The following is a 25,292-nucleotide window of genomic DNA, read 5'->3' as shown; positions in this document are numbered from 1 at the left end:
GTTTTAGTGGCCCGGGTAGAAGATCAAACCAGCCGTAACACTCCCTTAAGGCAAAACCTCATCCAGAGCAAGGCTCCAACTTTCTTCAATTCTATGAAGGCTGAGAGAGGTGAGGAAGCTGCAGAGGAAAGGTTGGAAGTTAGCAGAGGTGTTCAGGAGGGTTAAGGAAAGAAGCTTCTCCACAACATCAGAGCACAAGGTGAAGCAGCAAGTGCTGATGGAGAAGCTGCAGCAAGTTTTCCAGAAGATCTAGCAGAGAGAACTCATGAAGGGGGCTATGCTGAACAACATATTTTCAGTGTAGAGCAAACAACCTTATAGTGGAAGAAGATGCCATCTCGGACTTTATTGCTTGAGAGGAGAAGTCAATGCCTGGCTTTAAAACTTCCAAGGACAGGCCAACTTCTTGTTAGGGGCTAATGCTGCTGGCAACTTTAAGTTGAAGCTAATGCTTAGTTACCATTCTGAAAAACCCTAGGGCCCTTAAGAATGATGCTAGATCTACTCTACCTGTGCTCTCTAAATGGAACAGCAAAGTCTGGATGACAGCCCATCTGTTTACAATATGTTTACTGAATATTTTAGGCCCACCGTTAAGACTACTGCTTAGGAGAAAAGGGAAGCACCAGAGTTCAGCAGATGTTTAATGGGCAGTGATGATACCTGGAACCTGCAGGGATGGTCTCTGGCATGCCTCTGCCTCACAACATTGCGGTCACTTTCCTTGTCCTCCTTTGCACTCTTTTTATTAATTGTTTTTCCTTATCCCTCCTCCTTTTCTCTCTCTCTCTCTTTGTGGCACTTTTAGTTTTCTCCTTGTGGCTCTTTCTCTCTTGTCAAGGTTTTAGGTCTTGCCATCTTCTCAGGGTCCTTGTATTTCTCACCAGTGGAAGCATGTCGAGCAGGCATTAGCAGACTCCTTTTGTAGGGCCAGATAGTAAGTATATAGACTTTATGGGCTGTAGGGTCTCTGTTGCTGCTATTCAGTTCTGCCACTGTAGTGCAAAAGCAACCCCAGACAATACATAAATGAATGAACATGACTGTGTTCCAATAAAACATTACTAAAAAAGTATAGCTATGGGCCCGATTTGACTTGCAAGCTTTAGTGTTCCAATTCCTGATTTAGAGTTTTGGAGATTACAGGTTCCTCTCATTGAACATCCAAAGTCAGGTGCCTGATAGACATCCTGGTTCTCCAGTTCATTCCATGACACCAAGGAAGGCTTTCATACCTCAAGGGCTCTTGGTCTGAATTTTTCCACAGTACAGTCTTTAGACAGTGAATCAGGAAATGGTTGGAAAGAGTTACCTTATTATTCATAACTGAATACCATTCAAGTCTGAAAGATTCAAGAGAGAGTCTGTTTGGATCATAAGTGACTCCATTCATTTAAAACTGACTGATGGTTTTTGAGCAGTGGGCATTAGGTAAAACTTGCTGTCCATGGCAGAACTATATAAACATAGTGCTGGCACCACACCCTTTGCATAGTTATCCACTGATTGTCTCAGGCCACTTCTGAAAAAACTTATACACTTTGCAGTATGCTTAAAATGAGCTGTTCTTCATCATTAAAGCAAGTCTTCTTACTTCACAGACCTCAGTTCAACATCTAACTTTGCCACATGCTAGCTGCGTCCTAGGCAATTTGATCCCTTACAGCCTCAGTTTTCTCGTCCATAAAATAGGGGTAGTAATAATAGATGAATATAATACTGTGAGGATTAGAGGAGATAATGCTTTTCATGCCTATCACACAGTAAACATTCCATAAATATTTGTTATGGTTATTTTAAGAAAATGTTTTTGATGATTGTGGAGTTTCTGAAGTCCCTAATTAAAGTATTCAGGAATAGAATCATGTGCCATTACATCTGCCTCATCCCCTCTCAGTAATGCCGAGGCCAGGCCTCTGTTCTTAGGATTTCAGAGCTAGAAATTCTCTGACGTTTGATGACATCCTGCAGCCCATTGTGGAGTCCACCAATTCCTTGGCAGTCTGCACTCACGGTTCCCTCACCTGGCTACAGACTTTGCTTTTCTCCTTCACTAACACACTACACTCCCAGTTGCCAACAAGTCATTTGCCAGGTCACACTGCATTTCGTATGCCAGCATTTGTACTTTCTACCTCTTTTCATGGCCCTCCGTAGAGACGGAGGGAAAACAGGTCATCTTCTTCCTTTCAAAAAAAATTAAAGTTTAGAAGACCCCAGCCATTTCTGTTATCGACTTCCTCTTTTCCATCCCTTTAGTAGAGACCATCACTGTTCCCTTTATACTGCAGTCATTTCATTTCCTTCCGAAAATATGGAGTTAGAGCTAAGCATAATAATAAGTACCTGGCCTACTTGGAATTTTCAGGATGGATATTGTGAATTTTACCTAGTATATTCCTATGTGAAAAACCGACATCCTTTTCTGCCCACGTTGTGCCCATAGATCGGCTGTCAAACAACGTCAACTGGCCAAGGGCAGGGCAGCTTCATTAAGAATGGTAACAATGTAATTACAGGATCAAGTCCACACACCATCCCGGGAAGTTATTTCTAACTCTTACCAATATGTTAGGCCAGCAGCCTGGCCTTTGGAAAGCCGATGATCATCCCTCACTATAAGCACTTAGCTGTTTAATATTCATAGGGCATACATCCCAGTACCATGCTTGCCTTGCTGATTCACATTCAGTTCCTGTTCCTTCAAGACACTAAATTATTTTTAGTTCTTCTTTCTGAAAACTAGTATATAGAACATGTGTATTTATATAGGGTAGTAATGTAGAAATTTGCTAATAACTAGTTTTCAGATAAACAAATATGAATAAAAATGCCTCTCTTTGGTCAGTGCCTTATGAGACATGGGGTGAAGGATGTGGTGCCTACTCACAAGATCAGCTTTCCAGGGTCCAAATCCAGCTCGTCTCACCATGATCTACACCACCATCCGTGACCTACGTGATGTAACTCCAAGGACAAAATAGGGTGTTACCTGATCAGTTTCTTTCCTTAAACCAATGTTTGGGCAGCATTTTTATGAACCTGCATTAAGTATGTTGGCATCCGTTGAGCACCAATAGAGCTCCAAGTTATTGTCTAATTTAAATTTCATAACGTGGCTGAAGCAATTCCCATTTTCTCTTCTGTGGAAGGCGGGTGTAGAAGTCTGAGCAGAGGGCGGGAGATTGATGGGTGCAGTGAGCAGCAACTCAGTTTAATAATGATGATGTACGTGAAGTTGCACCATTAGGTGTTTTCAGAGATGAGGCTGCTTTTCTCCTCATTTTATATCTCCTCATGTCCAAGAAATTGACACAAGAGGTAGTTTGGAACACTTGTCAAAAAAATATCTTCCATCATGATCACACTGAGAATGAGCAGGCAATTTCAGTTACAGGAAGTTTTAATAGTATCCTAAATTCCTTGCTGCTAAACAGAAAACAGACCAAGAAACATCAGGATGTATGGAATGACCCACTTCCCATTTGTTTTCTGGTGGATGAAGGCTCTTTCTATTGATAGAATGCTTTCAGGTAGCTTCAAGGGGCTTTACTGTCCAGAGGTTTCAAGGGGCAATACTGTCTACTTGTTAGGAGCCCACACTCTGATCTCATCTGAGCTGAATGAACATATTAGCTATGCAACATGGGGTGAGTTACTAGCCTTTTTGTATCTCATCATCCTCATCTTTTGCATAGGAGTACAAATAGTGCCTACCTCATAGCACTATTGGGAAGATTTAATGATGATTATTCTTTGTTGCAGACACACGATATTATATAATACAATGCAGAGATATGGTGAGGTATAGATTTAAAGAAGCCATGAATAGACCTGGCTTGATCCTTTTAACTCTTTTTTTGTTCTCATGGCAACATGGTAAGTATCCATCTGCACCACGGACAAAGTGACTGAGTTGGGGAAAATACAACAAAATACCTAAACAAGTCATTTCTCTAGGGTCAGAAAGACCCACAGGTGCTCTAAGAAATTCCCTTCCTTGCCACAGTGTTCTCTCTGCATGCACATGGGTGCTGGTGCAGACTCCTGCAGGCTTTGCTTCAGTGATTTTCCCATCTAGAAGAGCTCACCGCTCTTGCATAGAAAGCTATTTGCAAAGGGACTGAATGTTTTTCTGCAGCTGTGATGTGAGTGATATCAAAGTCATTGACTAAGTTGGAAAATAGCTTAATGTTATCTTTAGGTCTCTTGCTTCCCTGTCAGCTTGAGCCTTGGAGATGTGTATAATTGGGATTCAATAAGACAACCTTGACACCCCTCTGCAGAGAAGCATGCAGTGTGATAAAGGATTAAAGGAAGCTTGACAAAGAGCAGCTTTTCCGTTGGGGCAGAATGACCACTGAGAATGCCCTTCCTGTGAGTCTGCTAATGAAGAGTTAATGGCTGGGAAGCCCTGGCCCCACTTACCAGATGAGGCATTAATTATTCCTCTCCTTCCTGTCACCTCAGGGACAGGCCAATAGCCTAGACATTCAATCAGTAATTAGAGAGAAGGTATTTCTCATAACTGCTGCTCTCCTGAACTGATGTGCATATTGTTAAATTTGAAAAACATTTGATGATGTACCTTGCCCCTAGGTTTTGCTTACAAATGGAATCAGAGCATGACCCCATATTTGCAACTGTTCTGCAGACAGGTTTGGGTGAAAACAGCTGCTAGGTTCTTTTTTAGTCAGAGCCTTTTTGAACCCTGCCTCAGAGACATCATGGACTCTTCACTGAGGGAATTACTCTCCGAAGGTAAGGTCTTTATCAGTCAGGGTCTTTGGCTGCAAACCATAGTAAAGACCTTGCCTTCACTTAAGCACAAACACACTCTGCAGGAAGGCCATGGGGAGCTCACAGACCAAATGACAGTCAATGCGGCAGGCTTTGCGAGGGCACAGCCCAGGCCAGCTCTCAGCAGCATGGCGCAGGAGCTGCTCTGTGTTGAGGGATGCATCCTCCAATCTCTTTTAATATCTTTGTCTCTCTACCAGACTCAAATTCCTGGAAAATAGAATGCAATTGCCCATCTCTTGGTTAGGAAGAACAGGGCACCATGCCTAACCATCTTGCCAAATTATCTCCAATAGGGGAACGAAGTTTCCAAAAGAAGAATTAGAGTGCCAACACCAGAGGAAGGAAGAGTGGTTGTTAAGGGATAAAATCCCAGTGCTTGTACCCTGCATTTCTCAGGATGGGATCATGTATGCAAATCACCTAAGATCTGTTATACACTGTAAGCTCCGTGACACCTGCTCCAGTTTATATTACAGTGTCTCTGAAGCTTGTGATGACATGTTAGTCCATAGACTGAATCTCCCTTTTAGTCAGAGCCTGGGCATGTGTGTACTTGCTTTCTTCTAAGATGGGCTCCAGGTATTCAAAGCACTGCCAGCTCACCGATGACATGAAACCCACCAGCTCTGCATGGGGACATTATATGAGCCTGACTTTGGCCTTCACACCTGGACTTGTGCTGTATCCAAGGGAGCCCCTTTGAGCAATGTATGAAAACCTATGGGATGTTTCAATATTTTCCATAACATTCTGAGAAGGATGGGTCTGCTCGTGTATTCTGCATGGTCTTAGATGGAAAATCAAGAGACAGTGCTTAATGCTCTCATGTCCAGAGCCTATCACAGGGATGAGACCCGGATGGCAGCTGAGCTCAGACGCATGCTCAACAAGTGCCTCAAATGTATACTTTTGGGATTATCGCAAAGGGAGATTTTTCTAAAAGTCTCAGAAATACACTGCAATTATTAAAAGAAAAAGATGTATCAGGCAGGATTCTTAGCTGCAACCAAGGGAAATCTACCCTAGGTACTTAACAAAAGGGGAGTGTATTAAAGGTCACTGGGCAGCTCAGAGAGTCTCCAGGAGCGCCCGAGGGCCAGGCTGAGGGGCTGTGCAGCCAGGACCAGTGCTCCAGGCCTGCCGCAGGGAACAGCTCCAGTGCTGCCCTGGGAACAGTCACCATGGACCGCTTCACTGAGGTGGAACCTGGACCGAACTGCACACCTCTGTCACAGGTGGCACTAAAAGCAAGATTATCCATCTCCCTCCTCACCAACATGGATTCTTGTACCTGCTCCTGGAGTCGTTAGCCTGCCATGTAAAGTCTGGTGCCAGGACACCATTTTGGAGGAGGCCAGGTCCCATGACTGGGCCCCAGTTGCAAAAGAGGCTGGGAAGGCGTATTCCTGGCTTCTGCCTTCAAACAGAAGACCTCTGCTGTGGAGGAAGCATTTTCAAAGGAACGGCAGGTGTCCTTACAAAGGCAGTTGTTTGAACTTGTGTTCATTCCAGTAATGGACCAAATCTTCCATACTGCATTAGTAATGAGTAGATTTTAAGTACAGTGTATAATAATTTTATTAATCTTATGATAGTATTGCATTCTATATTTGTTTAAAGCAATCAAATATTGAAAATGCACACATTTTTAAACTCTTGGCAGGGTTAGAGATAAACCACATATTCTCAAAAACTGGAAGTGATTCCAACCTCTCAGAGGCTCGTTCAATATCAAACTTTGTGATTCTAGGGCAAACTTATACTTAGCTCTATTTCAGCCTTGTCAGGGACATGGGATAATACTGTTACTGGGAAGTAGATTATGGAATTCCTCAGTCTTCTTGAAGGTAAGAATTCAGTCAAGAGACCCTGTAGAGACCTAAAGCTGCAGGAGGCTTTAGTTAGCACACCTTAATGGCAGGAGTAGCAATCCAAGTAATGGCACCAAATATGCTAAGGTCGTGTTTGTTCTCATCTGTTCTTAACCCCACCAAAACAAATAATTGAAAGGCAGAGACACAATAGCAAAACAGTGAAAGTTTCATTTTCGTACACTCCAAGGAAGGAGTGAATCAGAGTCAAGGTAGACAAAGGCCCCAAACTTTTAGGGGAGGGTCTATTAATCAAGTCCTAGCCAGGAGGTGCATCTTTGATTGACAGGGTGAGGTCATTTGATTGACAGTTCTAGTTATATTCCCATTCCTTTTGGTGTGCCTGTCTTTTCTCAAAATGCACACAGAAAAGCGTGGAGAGTGGTTGGCAGTTGTTGTGGGGCTGGTAAGACCACAGTTTTAAGGAGATTATGATGAGGGGTGGTGAAAGGAAAGGAGCGACACATAGCAGCAATTCACCGGAGAGTTCCGCTTTATTAGGGAAAGGTGCTGGGTTATATAGGAGGGGGCATGAATTGATTGAGGTGTCACTTCTACGGGGCTGGTGGCTGTTGGCTAGGTGCTGGGATTGGGAGGGGGGCGAGAGGTGATTGGGCTTCAGGTGGCGCCGGCGGGAACTGAGGACCCCGAAGAGAAGCCAGAAGTTTGCCATCTTACTGGTGGGGACCCTTCATTCCCCCCTTTCTCCTCTATGGGTTTGTGGATGTTGCTTTCTCTCTGGCTGCTTCCTGCTGAACAGGGGCGGAGAAGGGAGTGAGGGCTTGAGGATTGGGAGGAAAGGGTTGATAGGACTCCCTACAGTAAGGACGAGTAGATGTGGACTTCTTCAGGTTGGAAATCAATGAAGGTTCCCTGTAACCATAGGTTGGCCAAGAGGATATGGGTGTCAGGAGCCAGGCGTCTGCGGCTATTGTTTCCAGGAACAGTTTCCAGTGGAGAGAGGGGTCCATCTCAGCGTGTGGTGAGGAGGTCACGTGAGGGTGAGGGATCTTCTGTGGCCAGAAGCTGGTAGTTCCTGAGTAAAAGCTGGTTGAAAGCTTGATGTAGAGATTTTTCTCACTTGGGATTTGATGAACTTTATTATACAGGGTAAGAAGAGACAGGCGAGAAGAATGATTATTATGGGGCCTGCAATGGGCCAGAGCCAGGTGAGGAGGGGGTTTGTTAGTATTGACGAGAATGGGTTGGAATTGGAAGCAGAGTAGAGACTGGAGGCAAGGTCGGTAAGTTTGGTAATGTCAGTTTCTACAATGCCGGATTCGTTGATGTAATAGCAGCACTCTTCCCAGAGGAAGACGCAGGTGCCGCCCTTCTCGGCTGTAAGCAGATCTAGGGCCTGCCTGTTTTGAAGGGTGACTTTAGCTAGCGAAGTGACCTGTCTTTGGAGAGAGGTTAGAGAATCGGCAGTGGATGTCAGGGCTCCCTCAAGTTTGGCGTTGAGATCTCTAACTGCCTATAGAGAGTGACCCAAGGCTTCTCCCGAAAACCCTGCCCCAATGGCTGAGGTGATCAAAGAGCTACTGACCATGATGGGAAGGAAAGCAGCTCTTTTTGTGCGCGAGAGCAAGGGAGGTTGGAGCTCAAGGAATTCTGCCATGCTGTAAAGTGTTAACTGTGGGATTAGGGTGACGAGAATGCAGGGTGTATCGGAGTTGAGAGGCAGTGAGTTGAAAAGACTGCTATTACACTAAAAGAAGTGTCCCGGTTGCGTAAAAGTCTTAGAGCCGGAGGTAGGGGTGTAGACAGAGAGGCAGTGAAGTGCGCTGGAGGGGGGGTGGAGTTGGGCTTACACAGTGGTGGATGGTGAGATTATCTGCGTATTCTGGTTCCCATAGGGGTATGTCTGCCAGGGGGCAGAGGGGTTGTCTTTCTGCATGGAAGGAGTAGTTGGAAATATTAAGGGGCATGGCGGCCAGCAGTGGGCGCTGTAGTGATGCGCACAAGAAACAATTGGCTGTGTTAAGGGTGTGGTTGAGAAAGATGGTGGTGTCCTGAATGAGCTGTAATGAAGAGTAGGAGAAATGGGAAGAGGGGTGGGGATAAGAAGATGAAGAGGCGCTATCAAGAGTTTGGATAATGACTTTTTCGGAATGTCTGCTATCTGATGCAACTTGAGAGATCTGGGAATGAGAGGGAACATACTTTCGAGAGATATGAAGGGTACTGTGGGGGGTCGAGGACCCCCCGTAGTAAACTGAGGCTGTGACTCTGGCAGCCCATCGAGAGTCCCAGGGATCTGGGATTGATAAGGAGAATGAGCCATTGGGATATTTCATGAAACGGTTGGAGGAGTAATACTGTGGGTACTGGAAGTTACTCATGTAGTGAATGTTGCAAGACTAGTAGGGACATCTCCTGTAGGTATCTGGCCATCGCCTGCAATAGGCTTGTTTTTGGTCATAGAGGAAGCAGAGGTAGGGAGAATAAGGGTAGCTGCTAGTGAACACTTCAGTGGAGGGAGGAAAGTGGAGGTATAAAGGCTCAGAGCAGCTTTTCAGAGGGCAGTCTGGTGTGGCAATGAGGGCAGTAACTTTTGTTTGATGCTGTGTGTAAGTCTGTCTGACTTTGAATCGCCATACAAAGGAGGCTGGGGTGGTGGGGAAGACAATAGGAATGAGGAAAAAAAGCAAGAGAGCAGTAAAGGAGGAAAAAGTCATGATTCGGGTATGGATGGCAAAGGGGGTGAACGGGATTTTGGAGGAAAGAGGACAGTAAGGTCAGGAGTCTGGAGGGAGGGAGAGTCTGTAAACTTTTGTAGGTTAAGAGATCTTTTAGGTGATGTGGGGACAGAATGGTAAGGGGCGCCCTGAATGTCAGTTTATGAGCTTCTTCCTGCAAGAGCTGTCTAGCGGCTAATGCTCGTAGGCAGGGGGCTCATCCCCGAACTGTGGGGTCTAATTGCTTGGAGAGATAAGCTCCTGGGGGGCAAAGGATGGGCCATAATATTGGCCTAGGACTCTTAGAGCTTGACTGGACCTCTCATGAATGTATAATGAGAAGGGCTTCGACAAATCAGGAAGATGGAGAGCTGGGGCTTCCACAAGGGCTTGACAGAGCTTAATGAAGGAGTGTCGGGGTGAGGAGGATAATGGTTTTTTAGGGGGGCTCTTGCTGAGGTTGTATAGGGGTCTTGCCAACAGGGTGCAGGGAGAAGTTAGGGATCTACGTTCTAAAATATCTAGCTAGGCTTAGAAAGGGCCTAGAAAGGAAAGGATTTTTGTCTTGGTTTTGGGCATGGGCAGGTCAGAGAGGAGCCATTTTCTGTCTAAGGTAATGGACTTTCTTTGTTGAGATAGAAGGAATCTGAGGTAAGTGATAGGAGGGGAAGAGATTTGAGCTTTGACGGGGGATACTCGGTAACTTCTGGAAGCTAGAAGGTTAAGTAGGGAGGCAGTGTCAAGTTGAGACTGTTCCCACGAGAGACTGCAGAGTAGAAGATTGTCTATGTATTATAAGGTGGACTTGGAGTGATCATGATGAAACTGTTTGAGGTCCTGAGCTAGGACCTGTCTAAAAATATGGGGACTATCTCGGAAGCTTTGTGGCAAAACTGACCAAGTGAGTTGTTTAGAATGTCTTGTGTATGGGTCCGTCCAGGTGAAGATGAAAAAATCTTGGGAGCAGGGGTCTAGAGGGATAGAAAAATGGGTCTTTGAGATCTAGGACTGAGAAGTGGGATGCTGAGGCTGTATGGATTTGGAACTAAGGGATGGATAGGGACAATGGCTATGTTGATGAGGCGAAGGTCTTGGACAAGGCGGCAAGATCCGTTGGTTTTTTTAACAGCTAATATGGGGGTATTAAATGGGGAGTGAGTGGGTCTGCTTGAATGATGGGTTGGAGGCCTATGAGGGCTGAAGTGGTTAGGGGGTATTGGGCCTGACAGATATACTGAGAGGGGTCACATAATTTGATAGAGGCAGGGCTACATAGGGCCACGGAGGGACTTGTAATGTTCCAAACTTTGGAATTTACAGGGTGTATGAGGGCAGAACCGGAGCTTTCATTGGGTAGAGGGGGGTCGTCGGCTATGAGGGCCATCAGAAAGGGAGTACTGGGGGCTGTGGGATTGGATATAGTTATGGAAACGTGGAGGAGGGAAAGGATGTCTCGTCCTAGTAAAGGGATGGGACACTGGGGCATAACCAGGAAGGAGTGGGAGAAAGGTATGGGATTGTCTTGGATTGTGCATAAAAGGGTGGGTGGGGGGGTTTAATGGGAAAATCTGTTTACCTCCTACTCTGACTATAGGAGTAATGGCTGGCGTGGTAGGGCCCCGGTATTCTCACAAGACTGAGAAGGTGGCTCCTGTATCTAGGAGGAAGGAGATGGGGTGACCGTCTACTGTTAAAGTAACCCTGGGCTCCTGTTTGGTGATGGAAATGGTCAGGCGAGAAGCCCCCGGACCCCATCAATCTTCTTCTGGCAGCCCCACTACGGCGGGCTTAGGATGGGGGTTGTTCGTCCAGCCTCCCCTTCGGGTGGTTGGGCAATCAGACCCCCAGTGGCCCTTTTTGTGGCATCTGGGGCATGGGGTGGTAGGAGATCTGGGGGAGGGGCACGCCCTTGACCAATGTCCCTCTTTTCTGCACTTGAAACAAGCTCTTGGGGGGGCTTGTTTGTAGAGGGGCGCCCAGGTTGTGGTTTTATCAGCTGGGCCAACATCTGGAAATTGGCCTGATCAGCCTTTTTTTATGGCATTCTTTCTCCTCCTCCCGCTTATGGAAGACTTTAAAGGCCACTGTTAGGATCTCAGTCTGTGGGGTAGCGGGGCCCTGTTCTAACTTTTTGAATTTAGCTTTAATGTCGGGGTAGCCTTGAGCTAGGAAGTATGTCACAAGGACATGTCTTCCTTCAGGTGTTTCTGGGTCCAGGCTGGTATACTGTAATAGGGCTTGAGTGAGTCTGTCTAAGAACTCGGAGGGGATTTCATCTCTCTTTTGAATTATGTCTTGGAGCTTTTGAAAATTGACTGCTTTACAAGCTGCCCTTTTTCAGACCTGCTATTAAGCAGGAGGCAAAAATATCTCGAGAGCGGAGACTCATGGTGGTGTTATAATTTCAGTGTGGGTCTTGTTCGGGGACAGCAGTGGGGCCAGGGGAATAGGTGGGGTCAGTCCTGTGGGTTTCAGTAGCCTGCATTTGGGCGAAGTCCTAAACTCGTCTACGCTCTTCAGGGAGGAGAGTATTGGCCAGGAGCATGAAAATGTCATGATGTGTGAGGCTGTAAGACTGGAGGGTGTATTGAAACTCCCTAATGTATGTCATGGGATCAGTGGAAAAGGAACTTAGGCGTTTCTCTAGTTGGGCTAAATCTCTTAAGGAGAAAGGGATGTGAACGCGCACGCTGCCTTCGGATCCTGCTACCTCCTGGAGGGGGGCGATAATTTTGGGAGGCTCTCGGGACTGAGTCTGAGGGGGACTGAAGGGTTCTGGCTCAGTCTGTGGGGGAGTGACGCGGTCTAGCCGTGCCTAGTCGAGCAGGTCCTGAAGTGCAGAAGGGGGGCAAAGAAAATAAAGAAAGATAGAATCGGACCCACATGTTGCCAGCTAGCAGCCCAGCTGCTTACCTCTGCTGCTTTAGTTGGGCTTGAACTCATGACTCTGAGGTTAAGAGTCCCATGCTCTACTGAGCTACAGCAGGGCTCCAGTTAATTGCTTATGGAATGTGTTGTTTTCTATTCCTGCCACATCGGCAAGTGGGGGAAGGGCATAGCTAGAAGCAGGGGCGGTGTTTCTACACATCTTCAAGGCCTCCCTATTTTCAGAGTGAGGAGTCTTGGCAAGATATGTTTTTGTGGACAGATAACTTCTAAGGACTGCACCGGTTGTTCTCTAGCTTGTGCTTTCCCATGCTGCGTTCAGACATGGGGGGAGGTGCTTTCCCATTCTCTCTACAAACATGTGAGAAGATAAAGGCGGTCCCTAACAGGGGAGAAACAGGTGATGAGGGCAAAGACGGAGGAGGCCTCTGGGACCTAGTTAAAGGGGGGCTGAAAGGCTCAGGCTTAATCTGCAGGGAATGAAGGTGGAGGAGGTGAGATGGGGGAGGAGATGGTTGGGGAGGAAGGGAGAAGGGCTGTTGTAGGAGAAGAAGGGGAAGGGAGTGAACAGGAGGCTTCTGCGGGGGCTGCGGCTTGCAGGCTAGGAGTACTTGGGAGGGGGCGGGGAGAGGAGGAGGCAGAAAGCTTCGATATAGGGAATCTCCTTCCATTTTTTCAGGCGCTGGCAGTAGTTAAAAAGATCGCGAGTGATGTTAGGATCAAGAGTTCCCCCTGCGGGCCATTGCTTGTTATTGTCTAGGGGGGTATGTCGGCCAATCTTGGGAGCAATATTTACGGAGAAGTTTTGGTTTTATATCAGGCATCAGGGAGAGGGTAGCCAGATGCTTAAGCAGGCATTCAAGAGGTGAACTTTCAGGGAGGGATGAGGAGGCTCCCATGGCTAAAGGACAGAGAAGGAGACAAACAGGGGAAGACGAACGGAGATCCTCGGACTGGAAGCAGACCACAAGGAGACAAAGGGCGTCCCCGATGATCCTTGGTGGTCTGCGGAAACTCGTATACGAGTCGGAATTTCTTGGAAAGTGTGGGTCGTCACCCAGACTTCCCTAAGAAGGCAGAGTGCCGGAGTCTCGAGGTACCTAGCGCTAGGCGTTTTCGGCGGACGGAACAGAAGGAGGAGGGTGGGGAAAGGGAGCGTTCTCATCCACAAAGGAGTCACCTCATTTATGGCTGTTGGAGGGGGGTGCCTGAGAGTCAGCTGCAGCCGTGAAGGCCTGAGGTGGGGATTTATGACTGTCAGAGCAGGGGCCTGAGCGTCCGCCGCAGCCGTAAAGGCTTGAGGCGGGGATTTATGGCTGTTTGGGGAGGGGCCTGAGGGTCCACCGCAGCCGTGAAGGCCTGAGGCGGGGAGCATTCCCTCCTCATCCCCGAGCGTCAGGGCCTTGCCGGACGATCACGGTCAATGGCACTGCGATAGCTCGGGGAAGAGTGGCCCACTCCGGGGGGAAAACTTACCTAAAGGCCAGAGAGGAGTGGTGAGTGTGATGAGCCAGCGCCGGAAAAAGAGGACAAGGGCGAGCTGCTGCTGGTGTCGGGGGAAGACGGGGCCCAGTTGAGGTGTCCCGTCTCCCGGGTTTCGGCACCAATGAAAGGAAAGGAGCGACACATAGCAGCAATTCACCTGAGAGTTCCGCTTTATTAGGGAAAGGTGCTGGGTTATATAGGAGGGGGCATGAATTGATTGAGGTGTCACTTCTACGGGGCTGGTGGCTGTTGGCTAGGTGCTGGGATTGGGAGGGGGGCGAGAGGTGATTGGGCTTCAGGTGGCGCCGGCGGGAACTGAGGACCCCGAAGAGAAGCCGGAAGTTTGCCATCTTACTGGTGGGGACCCTTCAGGTGGTTTGGGCAATTCTTAGTTTTGTTCGATTGCTCCTGCATTGTGATCTGGTTGGGACCTGTTTGGCCTGTCCCAATAAGCAAAGCCTTTGTTGTCTTCAGGTGGGACTCCTTAACTGGGCACTTTTCTCCTTGAACCTTATCTTCTCCTTTCCCAACTGTTCATGTGTATCTTTCTACCTAATAATACTGCTTAGTTGAGTACTTATGAGTGCTGGTAATATTGGTATTACTAAATATTGCTAGGTATTGATGAATAAGCATTTCATACAACTTGATAAGCTGTAACTAAGAATGATAATCATAACAATTTTATTTTATTTATTTATTACTAAGGAACTTCTACAGCTCACCAGAACTGTTAATTACACAACCGAACTTTGGGGGTGGTCTCTGTGTTAAAGTGAGTACCAAGTAGGAAAAGAGGGACGTACCACACGATGATTACAATCGCAGTTCAGATAATGGTAAGGCCACGGAGAAAAGAGGCTCAGTTTTGCCTAGGCTTTGCCCTGGGTCATCAGGGTCGGCTTCTAGGGGCCAGGGTACCTTTTTTTTCTTTTTTCTTCCAGCTTTATTGAGATGTAATTGACATGGGACAAGATTCTCCAGCAGAACCTTAGTTAGGGAAGGGAGAGGGGCAGACATGTGCATGAGGAGGGCATTCTGGGTAAAGGGAATCGTGCATGTGAAGATTCAGAAGTGAGAAAGCTGCTAAAGACTTGGAGAATTGCAGCTCCGACTGGAAGGAAAAAGTCGGGTGAGGAATGACACCCTGTCAGACACCTTCCAATGTGAAAGCAGAAGCACATTCTTTTTGTGGCTGGTGATAATGCCTAGAATTTATATTTTGAGTTAATCTGACCTCATTTACGTAATGCCTTATTATAAAGAATCACTCAGATGTTGCCTAATTGTCTTCTTTCTCTTGCTAACCCCAAGGCTGAGAAATGTCCAGGTAATGACCTTTGTTTGGCTGAGATAGAGAAATCTGATTTGATATTTTGCTGTCATAGACGTTTTGCTTTCATAATTTTTTGCATATTCCTTCTTTCTTAGCACACAAAAACACTTTACTTTGTATATTTTCTTTTATATTTGCCCACATGCATATGTATTTTCTTTGTAGATATAGTGTACATATTTTCTATAACTTTTTTCCATTCAATACCATATAATTATCGTTTTCTTTGTTTCCCCAGTGTAGTCTTAATTCCAGTCTTTCATAGTGCCCAATATTCCATGGAACAGTCATTAGAAAATTGTTATGCTTCAGTTTTTCAACAGTTCAGGCAGTACCATAATGACAATCTTTGTATATAGAGCATATTTCTTCTGTGATTATTTTCCTAAGAGCATCAGTAATTCTTAACTTCTCATTAAGAAAAATGGAGTTCTATGATTTAGGGCTTTCCCTTTCTCACTCCCATCCTTGTACTTTCAGTAACCATTTCAGCATGAATTTTTATGGATTTTACTTTCTCTGTATAGCAGCCTTACTAATGCATTAGTCCAGACATGCTTATGTAATATTTTACAATGTAAGTTCAAGAGTATCTGCCATCAATATAATTGTGATATATAGGCAAGCAGCAGCCCAGAGTCTGGAAGTACCACAGAGAGATCAGATGGTCATAAAAAGTCACTTTAATCTGAGGCACCTCTGTATTATTCACTAGATTTCTTTGAGTTTGTGTCTTTCATCCCCCACTCATAACTTATCATAACTAATTTCTGTACTTAGTAACCCATTAAATATTTTATTCATTTTCCTACTTTGAAGACATTACTTACTATTTGATCAGCATCCCTCTCTCCTCCTTAGTGTTTGAAATTATGTGTACAATACTTGTACCTACTTCCTATTCATTAGTGATCTTTTAAACTTGTCCTTTTAACAGCAAGTTGGATCCTAAAGCAACTGAAAGCTTTTTTCATTGTAGCATACACTGGCCATGTGACCCATTGATTCCACTCCTGGATATTTACAGTACAGATGCAATCACACAAAACAAGTACATGAAAGTTTATAACAGCTCTGTTCATTATCATCAAAAACTGGAAACAACCCAAATGTCCTTCGGTAGATGACTAGGTGAATGGATACACACTCCACTCTGTGGTGTATGTCTACAATGGAATATTACTCAATAATTAAAATGGAGTGAACTACTGATAAACACAAGTTGGATAAATCTCAAAATAGTTACCTTGAAGGGATGAAGTCAGTCTCAAAAGATTACATACTGTCGGATTCCATTTATATGACATTCTTGGAAAGAGAAAGATCCAGTGATAGAGAATAGATCACTGGTTTCCAGGATCTATTGGGTGGAAAGAGGGTGTGACTACAAAGGGATAGGAGGAGTTTGGGGGCTGATGGAACTGTTTGTGTCCCAGTTGTTGTGAGGATAATAAATCTTACATGTGTGTCAAATTCATAGAACCATACACCAAATAGGTAATTTTTTATTGATATTAATTTTAAAAGTATAAAAAGATCCCAGTTTCCTCAAACTATTCATTATGTCTTTGACAAGTTATTTAACCTTTTTAAATCCCAATTTGTTTGCCTATATTATGTAGACAATACTGTGCCTTGAAGAGGTGTTATAAAGGTGAAGTAAGATGTTCAAGGTATCTGTCTGACATACAGGAGGGCCCCTCTTTATCTTTTCCATGGTGATATTTCTTACAAGGAGCAGATTCTTGTTATCCTTTGTGCTTCTTTACACAGTTACTTGGCTCTTGGGGAGCAGACTGGACCTATTGGGAGTTTCAAGTAGGAAACTGACGTGATCTGATTTTCATTTTTGGAAAACCCTGGTGCAGCTTTGTGGAGAGTGGTGAGGGTTGTGGGGGAGGGTAAGAGTGGAGACAGAGAGGCCAGCAAGAGGCCTTCGGTCGTCCAGATGAGAGACCTACTTGGGTGAGAGCAATGGAGAGGGAGAGGCAGAATTAATAGGTTTGATAATGGCTTAGGGGTGCGGAAAGGCCAATGGTGCTTTCGTTTGCTCAGATGAGAAACCCAGCGTGGAGCAAACATGGAGCAAACTTGAGTGAGTGGTTTGTGGTAGCCATTGAAAATCATGAATTCTGTTTGGATATATGTTAGAAGTAAAAATCAAGTAGGGGTAGTTGGGTGTAGGATTCTGGGGCCAAGGACCAGGCCAGCATTGTCTCATTCATTGCCAGGATGGCGGTTCCCAAAGCGGTGCCTCCCAACTCTGCCCTTCCAGATGAGGGTTGGGGGAGCTTTGCTTACTCTTCCTTTGAAACAGCCTAGGGGGTTTTAGCGAAGTACTTCTCTTCAATTCTTTCCTGAGAGGGGTTGTAGAAACTTCTATGAGAATTCAGATTATGCTCATATTATTCACTGATGCCAAGTTCCCTCCACCCCTTTTTCCACTTAATGAGATTTAGGGAAAGGAGACATCCAACATTTCCAAATATCCAGCCTGGAAGTCATCAGTCATGTTCTGGAAGATAGAAAGCATTAATCAACTACTGAGTGATGATGAGTATGCAAATGCATGACATAGAATATGCTAAGAGATTGTATGCTAACATTTTGTTATTTTTATTATCCTCAAATTTCCACTTTTGCCACCAACAAGGGAAAGAAATTCAAGATACAATTTTCCTTGAAAACTACCAAATTCTATTGGATAACTACTAACTAGTGATTGCATCTGGGAAGGGAGGGACAGGAATGGAATTGGGGGTGGGAACTGAGGGATTCTCACCTGCATCCTCAAAAACAGTAAAATTCTGCAGAGCTGGGGATTGGGTCAGTGTATACATGAGATTTGTCTCTGTGGGAAATGCTCTACAATTAATATTTGTTTTTTAAACACATAAATAAAAACAATTATAAAATGTATGCACAAGAGACAATGCCATCTTTCCCTGTGCTCTGTCCTCATTAATCACCATAAAGAGTGATTGATCCGTTAGGTTTTTCTCTCAGAAAATGTAATTACTTTGTAATGAAATGTTAATGCTATATTCTATTCTTAAAGTCATTTGTTCCAGAGATGAAGCTATGGCTTAATAGAGTTGCTAAATTTTCTTCTAAGTCATTCTTTGAATATTTTATCTTTGTCAGATGAGCTTGTGATGAGCTGGATCTTCTTTGTTTTTACAAACAGGACTATTTCGGCAAAAACTCATCATCAGGCTGTCAACTTCAACATCTTTGAGGGCATGGTTTGCCATGGGGTGCCGCTCGTGACTATTTCCAGAGGCAAAGTGGTGTACGAAGCTGGAGTTTTCAATGTCTCAGCAGGAGATGGGAAGTTTATTCCTCGTAAACCATTTGCTGAATATATTTACAAGCGGATCAAGCAGCGGGACCAGGTGAGTTGTGCCAACATGGGCTGGTACCACCAGCTGGACCCTTCAATGGCTCCTGGACATTGTTGGTGTTCTTGTCACATACAGTCAGTTTAATACATTCCTGGGATGTCAAGATTGATAGGAAAGTTTCCAGAAAAATGCCAGTTTTCAAAGAAAGATTCACTGGATGGATGCATTTTCCCTTGCCTATTGGTGTCTTCAGGGTTTCCTGATGGACCAAGTCAGGTTTTCTCCTGCAAATTCAAGGCCTCTGGGGGCAGGTTGACAATTGCATCAGTAGGGGTTCTCTGAGAAGCAGACTCCAAGAGGGATAAAGTTGTGATGCATTTACAAGGGGCAACACCTGTGAGAGAAAATGGGAGGAAGCCAGGAAAGGCTGGGAGAGCCCTCAGACTGCAATTCATGTCTGACCCCAGTGAAGGAGAGAGAGAGAGAGAAAAAAAAAAGGGGGTGGAAGCATCCTGGTCTACCTACAGTCTGAGGTGGGCTGAGTGAGGCCTTTGGGCAGCCTCGAGCCAAGTCTCCTGTCAGCCAATGACATGGGTGGGCTGTCATTGCCTGGGAGCAGCCATGGGAGGCTGGCCTCCATGCAAATGTGAGGGTGGAGTTCAGAAGTCAGAAGTGGCCCCTTGGAAAATTATGCGCCCTTGAGTTGAATGTCTCAAGGTGTATTCTAATGACCACCAGAGCAATGGTGGAGTTTTGGGGTCAGGCAGATCTAAATATGAATTCTACCTTGCCCTCCCATTTCCTAGCTGTGTGGTCAAAGCAAGTTTCTCTTTCACCCGTGAGCTCAATTCCCTCATCTAGAAAATGTCAGCAGCATTTCCTCCTTAGCACATGGTAAGGCTCAGATGAGAGTTTAAAATATAAAACACATAATAGGAGGTGAATAAGTGCTTGTTCTGCCTCTTTGCTTTCCTCTTTTGTTGATCAAATCTATAATAAAGTTCCCCTAACTCTTTGTAACAGTTGTTATTATAAAAGGGATATTTTCTCAATATATCTTAGGCTTGTGAAATTTAATTTTCACAAAATTGAAAATTAAAACAATTTTAAATTTCACTTCAATAAATACACTAACATGTCAGAAAATTTCATATTAAAGCCATCTAAATTGCTGGACTTGGGGGGGCACAGACCCGTGCCCTCAGTGCCCCATGGGGAGAATAGGCCAGAGCTGGATGGCCAGGCCCTGCAGTGGCCGCCTTTCTGATTCTCACCAGCAGGCTTCGCTCATTAATGCTCCTTCCCTGCCACGTAGACATTCAAATGTGCAACCCCTGAGTTAGTTCTAAGGCGTCTCTCTCTTCTTTCCATTTTAAAATATGCTTTTCTTTTCCAAAGTTCTCTGGCTGTTTTTTGATTCATTTTATTTGGGTCTTGTAATCTGTTTGATTTCTCTTCTAACATCTTGTGAAAAAATTTTACTTGTGAATTACCAGAGATCCATACCCAAGATTCATCTATTTAAAAAAAAAAAATTTCCTAATGCTTTAAGTAAGTGAATGCTCTAACATACTTTAAACTCTCACAATGCTATAATTCTTTATATATTATATTTCAGTCAAAATGTCCAAGGGTATGATTCATTTTGCTGGGGACTAATTTGTAGATGTTGACACTGACAGATGACAGGTAGGCAGTAACTATAAGAATCCTATGTGTTTCTGCGTACTGATGCTATAGACAAGGGCAATACTGACATTTCCTGATGCTTCCTGAATGCAAGGCATGGTGTGAAGGTTCCCCTCTGAGGGAAGGAAGTATTATTTCCTCCATTTGAAAGATTCAGAAGCTTCAAAAAATAAACTTATCCAAGTCACACAGCTAGTATAGGGCAGGGCTGAAACATCAACTCTGGTGATCTGACTCCAAAAACTAAACAATGCTGTAAATCATAATGATTGCAGTAAATGAGTTAATGGGAGACAAATTACTCAGCACTAGGTTTGGAAAATAATAGTCTCTCAAAAACACTACTCGGGATTGGAGGCGCTGATGGCAGCTGGTGCACTCATGAAGCAATAGGAGTAATCTAAGGGATGAACAGCAAGGGGCAGAGTCAGCAGTGGGCTGGGTGATCAGTCCCAGTTGCTCACCAGCAGTGTCGCCAGACTAATTGGGAACACCTGGTAGAATACATCTTCCTCTTGTAGGGACGTTTGAAGCAGTGGAGACCACCAAGTGACTGGCTTCATCAACTCTTCTGTTTAAATTATCATATTATGTTTGCTGGCAAAATTAATGTCGACTTCCTTTTTTAAGAGTTCACTGTCAATTTCATGAGTTTAGTTTCATAGAATTTCTTCTGATATTGTCAATTTTGTAGGCATTCCAGTGCATTATTGCTCTTGAAACAACAATAAGTAATAGTTGTCATTATTACCATATGTTGTTGTGAGCACCTACTGCTAGGTGGTTTATACTTACTATTTTTTTTTAATCTGCACAACAGGCCATGTGGTAGATATTATCATCCCCTATTTACAGAACAGAAAGCTGAATCTCAGCAAGATTAATAATTTGCCCAGGGCTGAGCAGTAAGTAAACATATGTAGAGAAAATGGAAGTTCCTGTGGCCAGGATTACCCCCTAACCCTGGTCAGCTAGCTTACTGCACAAATGTGGGCAATACATTATTATTGACTCTGTATAAAGAGCTCTGCCCAGTGTTCTGGGCTGCACAGCTGCAGGAGAGCAGAGACTGGAGTAGTGGCAGTGCCAGGGACAGAGACCGAGACAGAGAGAGAGACTCCACCCTGCAGGGGCAGAGAGGCCCAGAGGCAGACCGGCTTACTGCATGCAAGCTTGCTCTGAGTGGGCGGGATTCTAGCACTTGACCTGCCACTGTGGCAATAAAGTTGGGTATAACTCTTTCACCCGAAGAGCATTCCACTGTCATTTTTCGGTCTTACCAAATTAAGAGTGAACTTGCCCAAGGCTGAAACCCACTAATAAGACAAAACAGTAAGAGCCAAGATTTGTGACAAGGCCTTTCTGATTCCCCCAGTATCATGGGAGCTCTGCAGGGCAAGAAAGGAGAAGAAAATGATTGTGAAATTCAAAGCAAGGGGAAGTTCATTACTTAAGAAAAGTTGATGTGAAAAAAGTACCAAATAAAATGGGGAAAATGAGGTGTGAGGATCATCTGGAGGCATTTCAAATGTTTTTATTTTCCATTAGGCAAAGATAATTTTATAGAAGAAAACTATCACTTTAGGGTTAAGAAAAGAGTTTTAGGAATCCTTGATTTAAATTCACATGAGGTTATTAGGGCTCTTGCTTTGGTTTTCATTTAAAATATTCAGATTTTTTTGTGAGTGAGGGTAAGAGTTTGAAAGCAAGTAGGAATGACCATACCATTTCTCCTGCTCACCTCTCATCCTTTGCAAGAAAATTAATCCTTTACCATTCTTGACTCCTGAAGCACAGATTATAGAGACTATCAGCCTTTGCCAGCTCGAGAACTTGGCTGGTCTCCTGGCTGGAATGTTATAGTTCCTGGAGGACAGCATCTTAAATTTTCATGCCCAGGGCTTGGTACATAGTAGGTATTTAATAAATGAATTAGTTGAAAATGGAAGGAATAAAAACTATAGTTGCAGAGCCTAGAAGGAAATTTACATCAATTTACCCGGAAGATTATCCCCGACTCATCCCAAATACTGGGTTTATCTGTGGGCTTGATTCTTGTCCTTGATTTTATTACTTAATAAAGCTTACCGGTATCATGCCAGGAAGCTATCACTGTTACTGTATATTGTGAGGAAATTCAAAGGAAAGAAATGACATTTTAATGCAATTGGATAGCTTTGGGAAATTGTTACTTTATTCATTTTAACATTTAAGCAGCTGATCCTTAAGGGAAAAAATTTAAATCAGAAAATAAGACGTCAAACTTTATTTGATAAATATAACATAATAAAATACATATTCTAGTTTTATATATAAAGGAGAGTTATATAAGGAAGATTTTATATAAAGAAGAGCTATAAAGGGATTTTAATTTTTTTTTGAGAGGGCATCTCTCATATTTATTGATCAAATGGTTGTTAACAACAATAAAATTCTGTATAGGGGAGTCAATGCTCAATGCACAATCATTAATCCACCCCAAGCCTAATTCTTGTCAGTCTCCAATCTTCTGAAGCATAACGAACAAGTTCTTCAATGGTGAACAAATTCTTACATAGTGAATAAGTTCTTACATGGTGAATACTACAAGGGCAGTCATCACAGAAACTTTCGGTTTTGATCACCCATTATGAAATATAAACAGGTCAAATATGAATACTTGTTTGATTTTTATACTTGATTTATATGTGGATCCCACATTTCTCCCTTTATTATTATTATTATTTTTATTTTTAATAAAATGCTGAAGTGGTAGGTAGATGCAAGATAAAGGTAGAAAACATAGTTTAGTGTTGTAAGAGAGCAAATGTAGATGATCAGGTGTGTGCCTGTAGACTATGTGTTAATCCAAGCTAGACAAGGGCATTAAAACATCCACCGATGCAGAGGATTTCTCTCAAAACAGGGGGGGGTGAGGTCTAAGCCTCACCAGTGTTGATCCCCAATTTCTCACCTGATGGCCCCCCTGCGACTGTGCCTGTCTTAGGTTGTTCCTCCCTTAAGAAATCTTACCCGTCCCTGGCTAACCAGTCATCTTCCGGGGCCACACAGGGAGATGTAAAGTTGGTAAGTGAGAGAGAAGCCATATTGTTTGAAAAGGTTAGCTTTTTACTTCTTTGCATATTTATGCCCTGTAGCTTCTATGCCCAGCATTTGTCTTGAGGTATCTTTACCACTTGGAGGAATTATGATACTTGGTGAATTCGATATGAGGCACGAATTCTATTTAAGGGTTGTAATTAGGAAGGAAGAAGAAAAGCTATAGAGGTAGCAGACAGAAGAAAACATGGGAGGATTGACTATTTCTTTGACATATCTTCTTGTAGAGTAACTTAAGCATGTAAAGGTTTTAAACTACTAATTAAATTGCGCACACACATTAACATAATAGGAATACAGTTACATAACCAAAGCAGATCTATAATTACCAGCCATCTCCAGTGAAGCCAAGAAAACCAGTTAGGCACCCTAGGCATTTGTGAAAATTTGTCTATGATATGATGGATATTGTCCAACTGTACTTAAACAGTCTGAGAGAAATCAGACAAATTAAAACAACCCATTCCTGGGAACTGTTCACATCCCATATGTTCTTTTAACAGTAGATAGTCTGTAGTTGTAAGATTTTGGAGTGCTACAACTTGCACTTCTCCTAATTCTTGGTTGAGTTCCAACAGTATAGATCCAGTCAAATTTGTTGTTTTACAGAAAGCACAGGCCAGCTTAGATATCTCCTTCTTCATTCCAATGGCAAGTCCAGGAACCGGTGGGATGAGTGCATCTACACCTGTAGCAGTGCATGGATCTTTGTTGGGGTTTTTTGATGATCATCTTCTGGTATGAGTCTTCTAGAGAGTGCTGATGTTGGAAGTTCTTCATATCATTTCTTAGTTCATTTTCTGGGTAGCCAAATTAGGCTTTGATCCTCTGTATAAACACAAACAGACCCTTTGCCCACACTTTGATATGCCCTTTATACCATTGTGTAGAACTCATTGGAGGTCATCACACAGGAACTGCTTTTTTTTTTTAAGAGAAAGGAATATTATCAGAAAAGTGTACCTCCATAGCCGATCATCTGACACCCTTTAAGTGATCAAAATTAAGGATATTTAAAGCATGCATAAATCATTGATTTATAGTTAGTTTTATCCTATCAAGGAGTAATCCCCGTTTTCTTTCTTTCCTTTTTTTTTTATCTTTAATCTACACTTACATGAAGAATATTATGTTTACTAGGCTCTCCCCTATACCAGGTCCCCCCTATAAACCACTTTACAGTCACTGTCCATCAGCATAGCAAAATGTTGTAGAATCACTACTTGTCTTCTCTGTGTTGTACAGCCCTCCCCTTTCTCCCTCCCACCCCATGCATGCTAATCTTAATACCCCCTTTCATCTACCCCCGACTTATCCCTCCCTACCCACCCATCCTCCCCAGTCCCTTTCCCTTTGGTACCTGTTAGTCCATTTTTGGGTTCTGTAATTCTGCTGCTGTTTTGTTCTTTCAGTTTTTCCTTTGTTCTTATACTCCACAGATGAATGAAATCATTTGGTATTTCTCTTTCTCCGCTTGGCTTATTTCATTGAGCGTAATACCCTCCAGCTCCATCCATGTTGCTGCAAATGGTAGGATTTGCCCTCTTCTTATGGCTGAGTAGTATTCCATTGTGTATATGTACCACACCTTCTTTATCCATTCATCTACCGATGCACATTTAGGTTGCTTCCAATTCTTGGCTATTGTAAATAGTACTGCAATAAACATAGGGGTCCATCTGTCTTTCTCAAACTTGATTGCTGCGTTTTTAGGGTAAATTCCTAGGAGTGGAATTCCTGGGTCAAATGGTAGATCTCTTTTGAGCATTTTGAGGAACCTCCATACTGCTTTCCACAATGGTTGAACTAATTTACATTCCCACTAGCAGTGTTGGAGGGTTCCCCTTTCTTCACAGCTTTACCAACATTTGTTGTTTGGATGGTAGCCATCCTTACTGGTGTGAGGTGATATCTCATTGTAGTTTTAATTTGCATTTCTCTGATAATTAGTGATGTGGAACATCTTTTCATGTGTCTGTTGGCCATCTGTATTTCTTTTTTGGAGAACTGTCTGTTCAGTTCATCTGCCCATTTTTTAATTGGATTATTTGCTTTTTGTTTGTTGAGGTGTGTGAGCTCTTTATATATTTTGGACGTCAAG

General features: G+C 43.7%; 1 protein-coding gene across 12 annotated transcripts in view; it reads left to right on the top strand.

The window, feature by feature from the left end:
* The window catches only part of DPYS (dihydropyrimidinase), a 461,295-nt gene that overhangs the window by 62,251 nt on the left and 373,752 nt on the right, over positions 1-25,292 (top strand). For all 12 annotated transcript variants that reach the window (XR_012128351.1, XR_012128352.1, XM_073229952.1 and 9 more), the window contains exon 8: positions 18,247-18,454. Coding sequence is in view for 10 of the 12 variants with exons in the window: in XM_073229952.1 (XP_073086053.1) it covers positions 18,247-18,454 (208 nt within the window). In the remaining 2 variants the exon portion in view is untranslated. The remainder of the gene's footprint in view (positions 1-18,246; positions 18,455-25,292) is intronic.

The sequence above is a fragment of the Manis javanica genome, chromosome 2, assembly GCF_040802235.1.
Source record: "Manis javanica isolate MJ-LG chromosome 2, MJ_LKY, whole genome shotgun sequence".
Lineage (NCBI taxonomy): Eukaryota > Metazoa > Chordata > Mammalia > Pholidota > Manidae > Manis > Manis javanica.
This window is presented reverse-complemented; position numbering and strand designations above follow the sequence as displayed.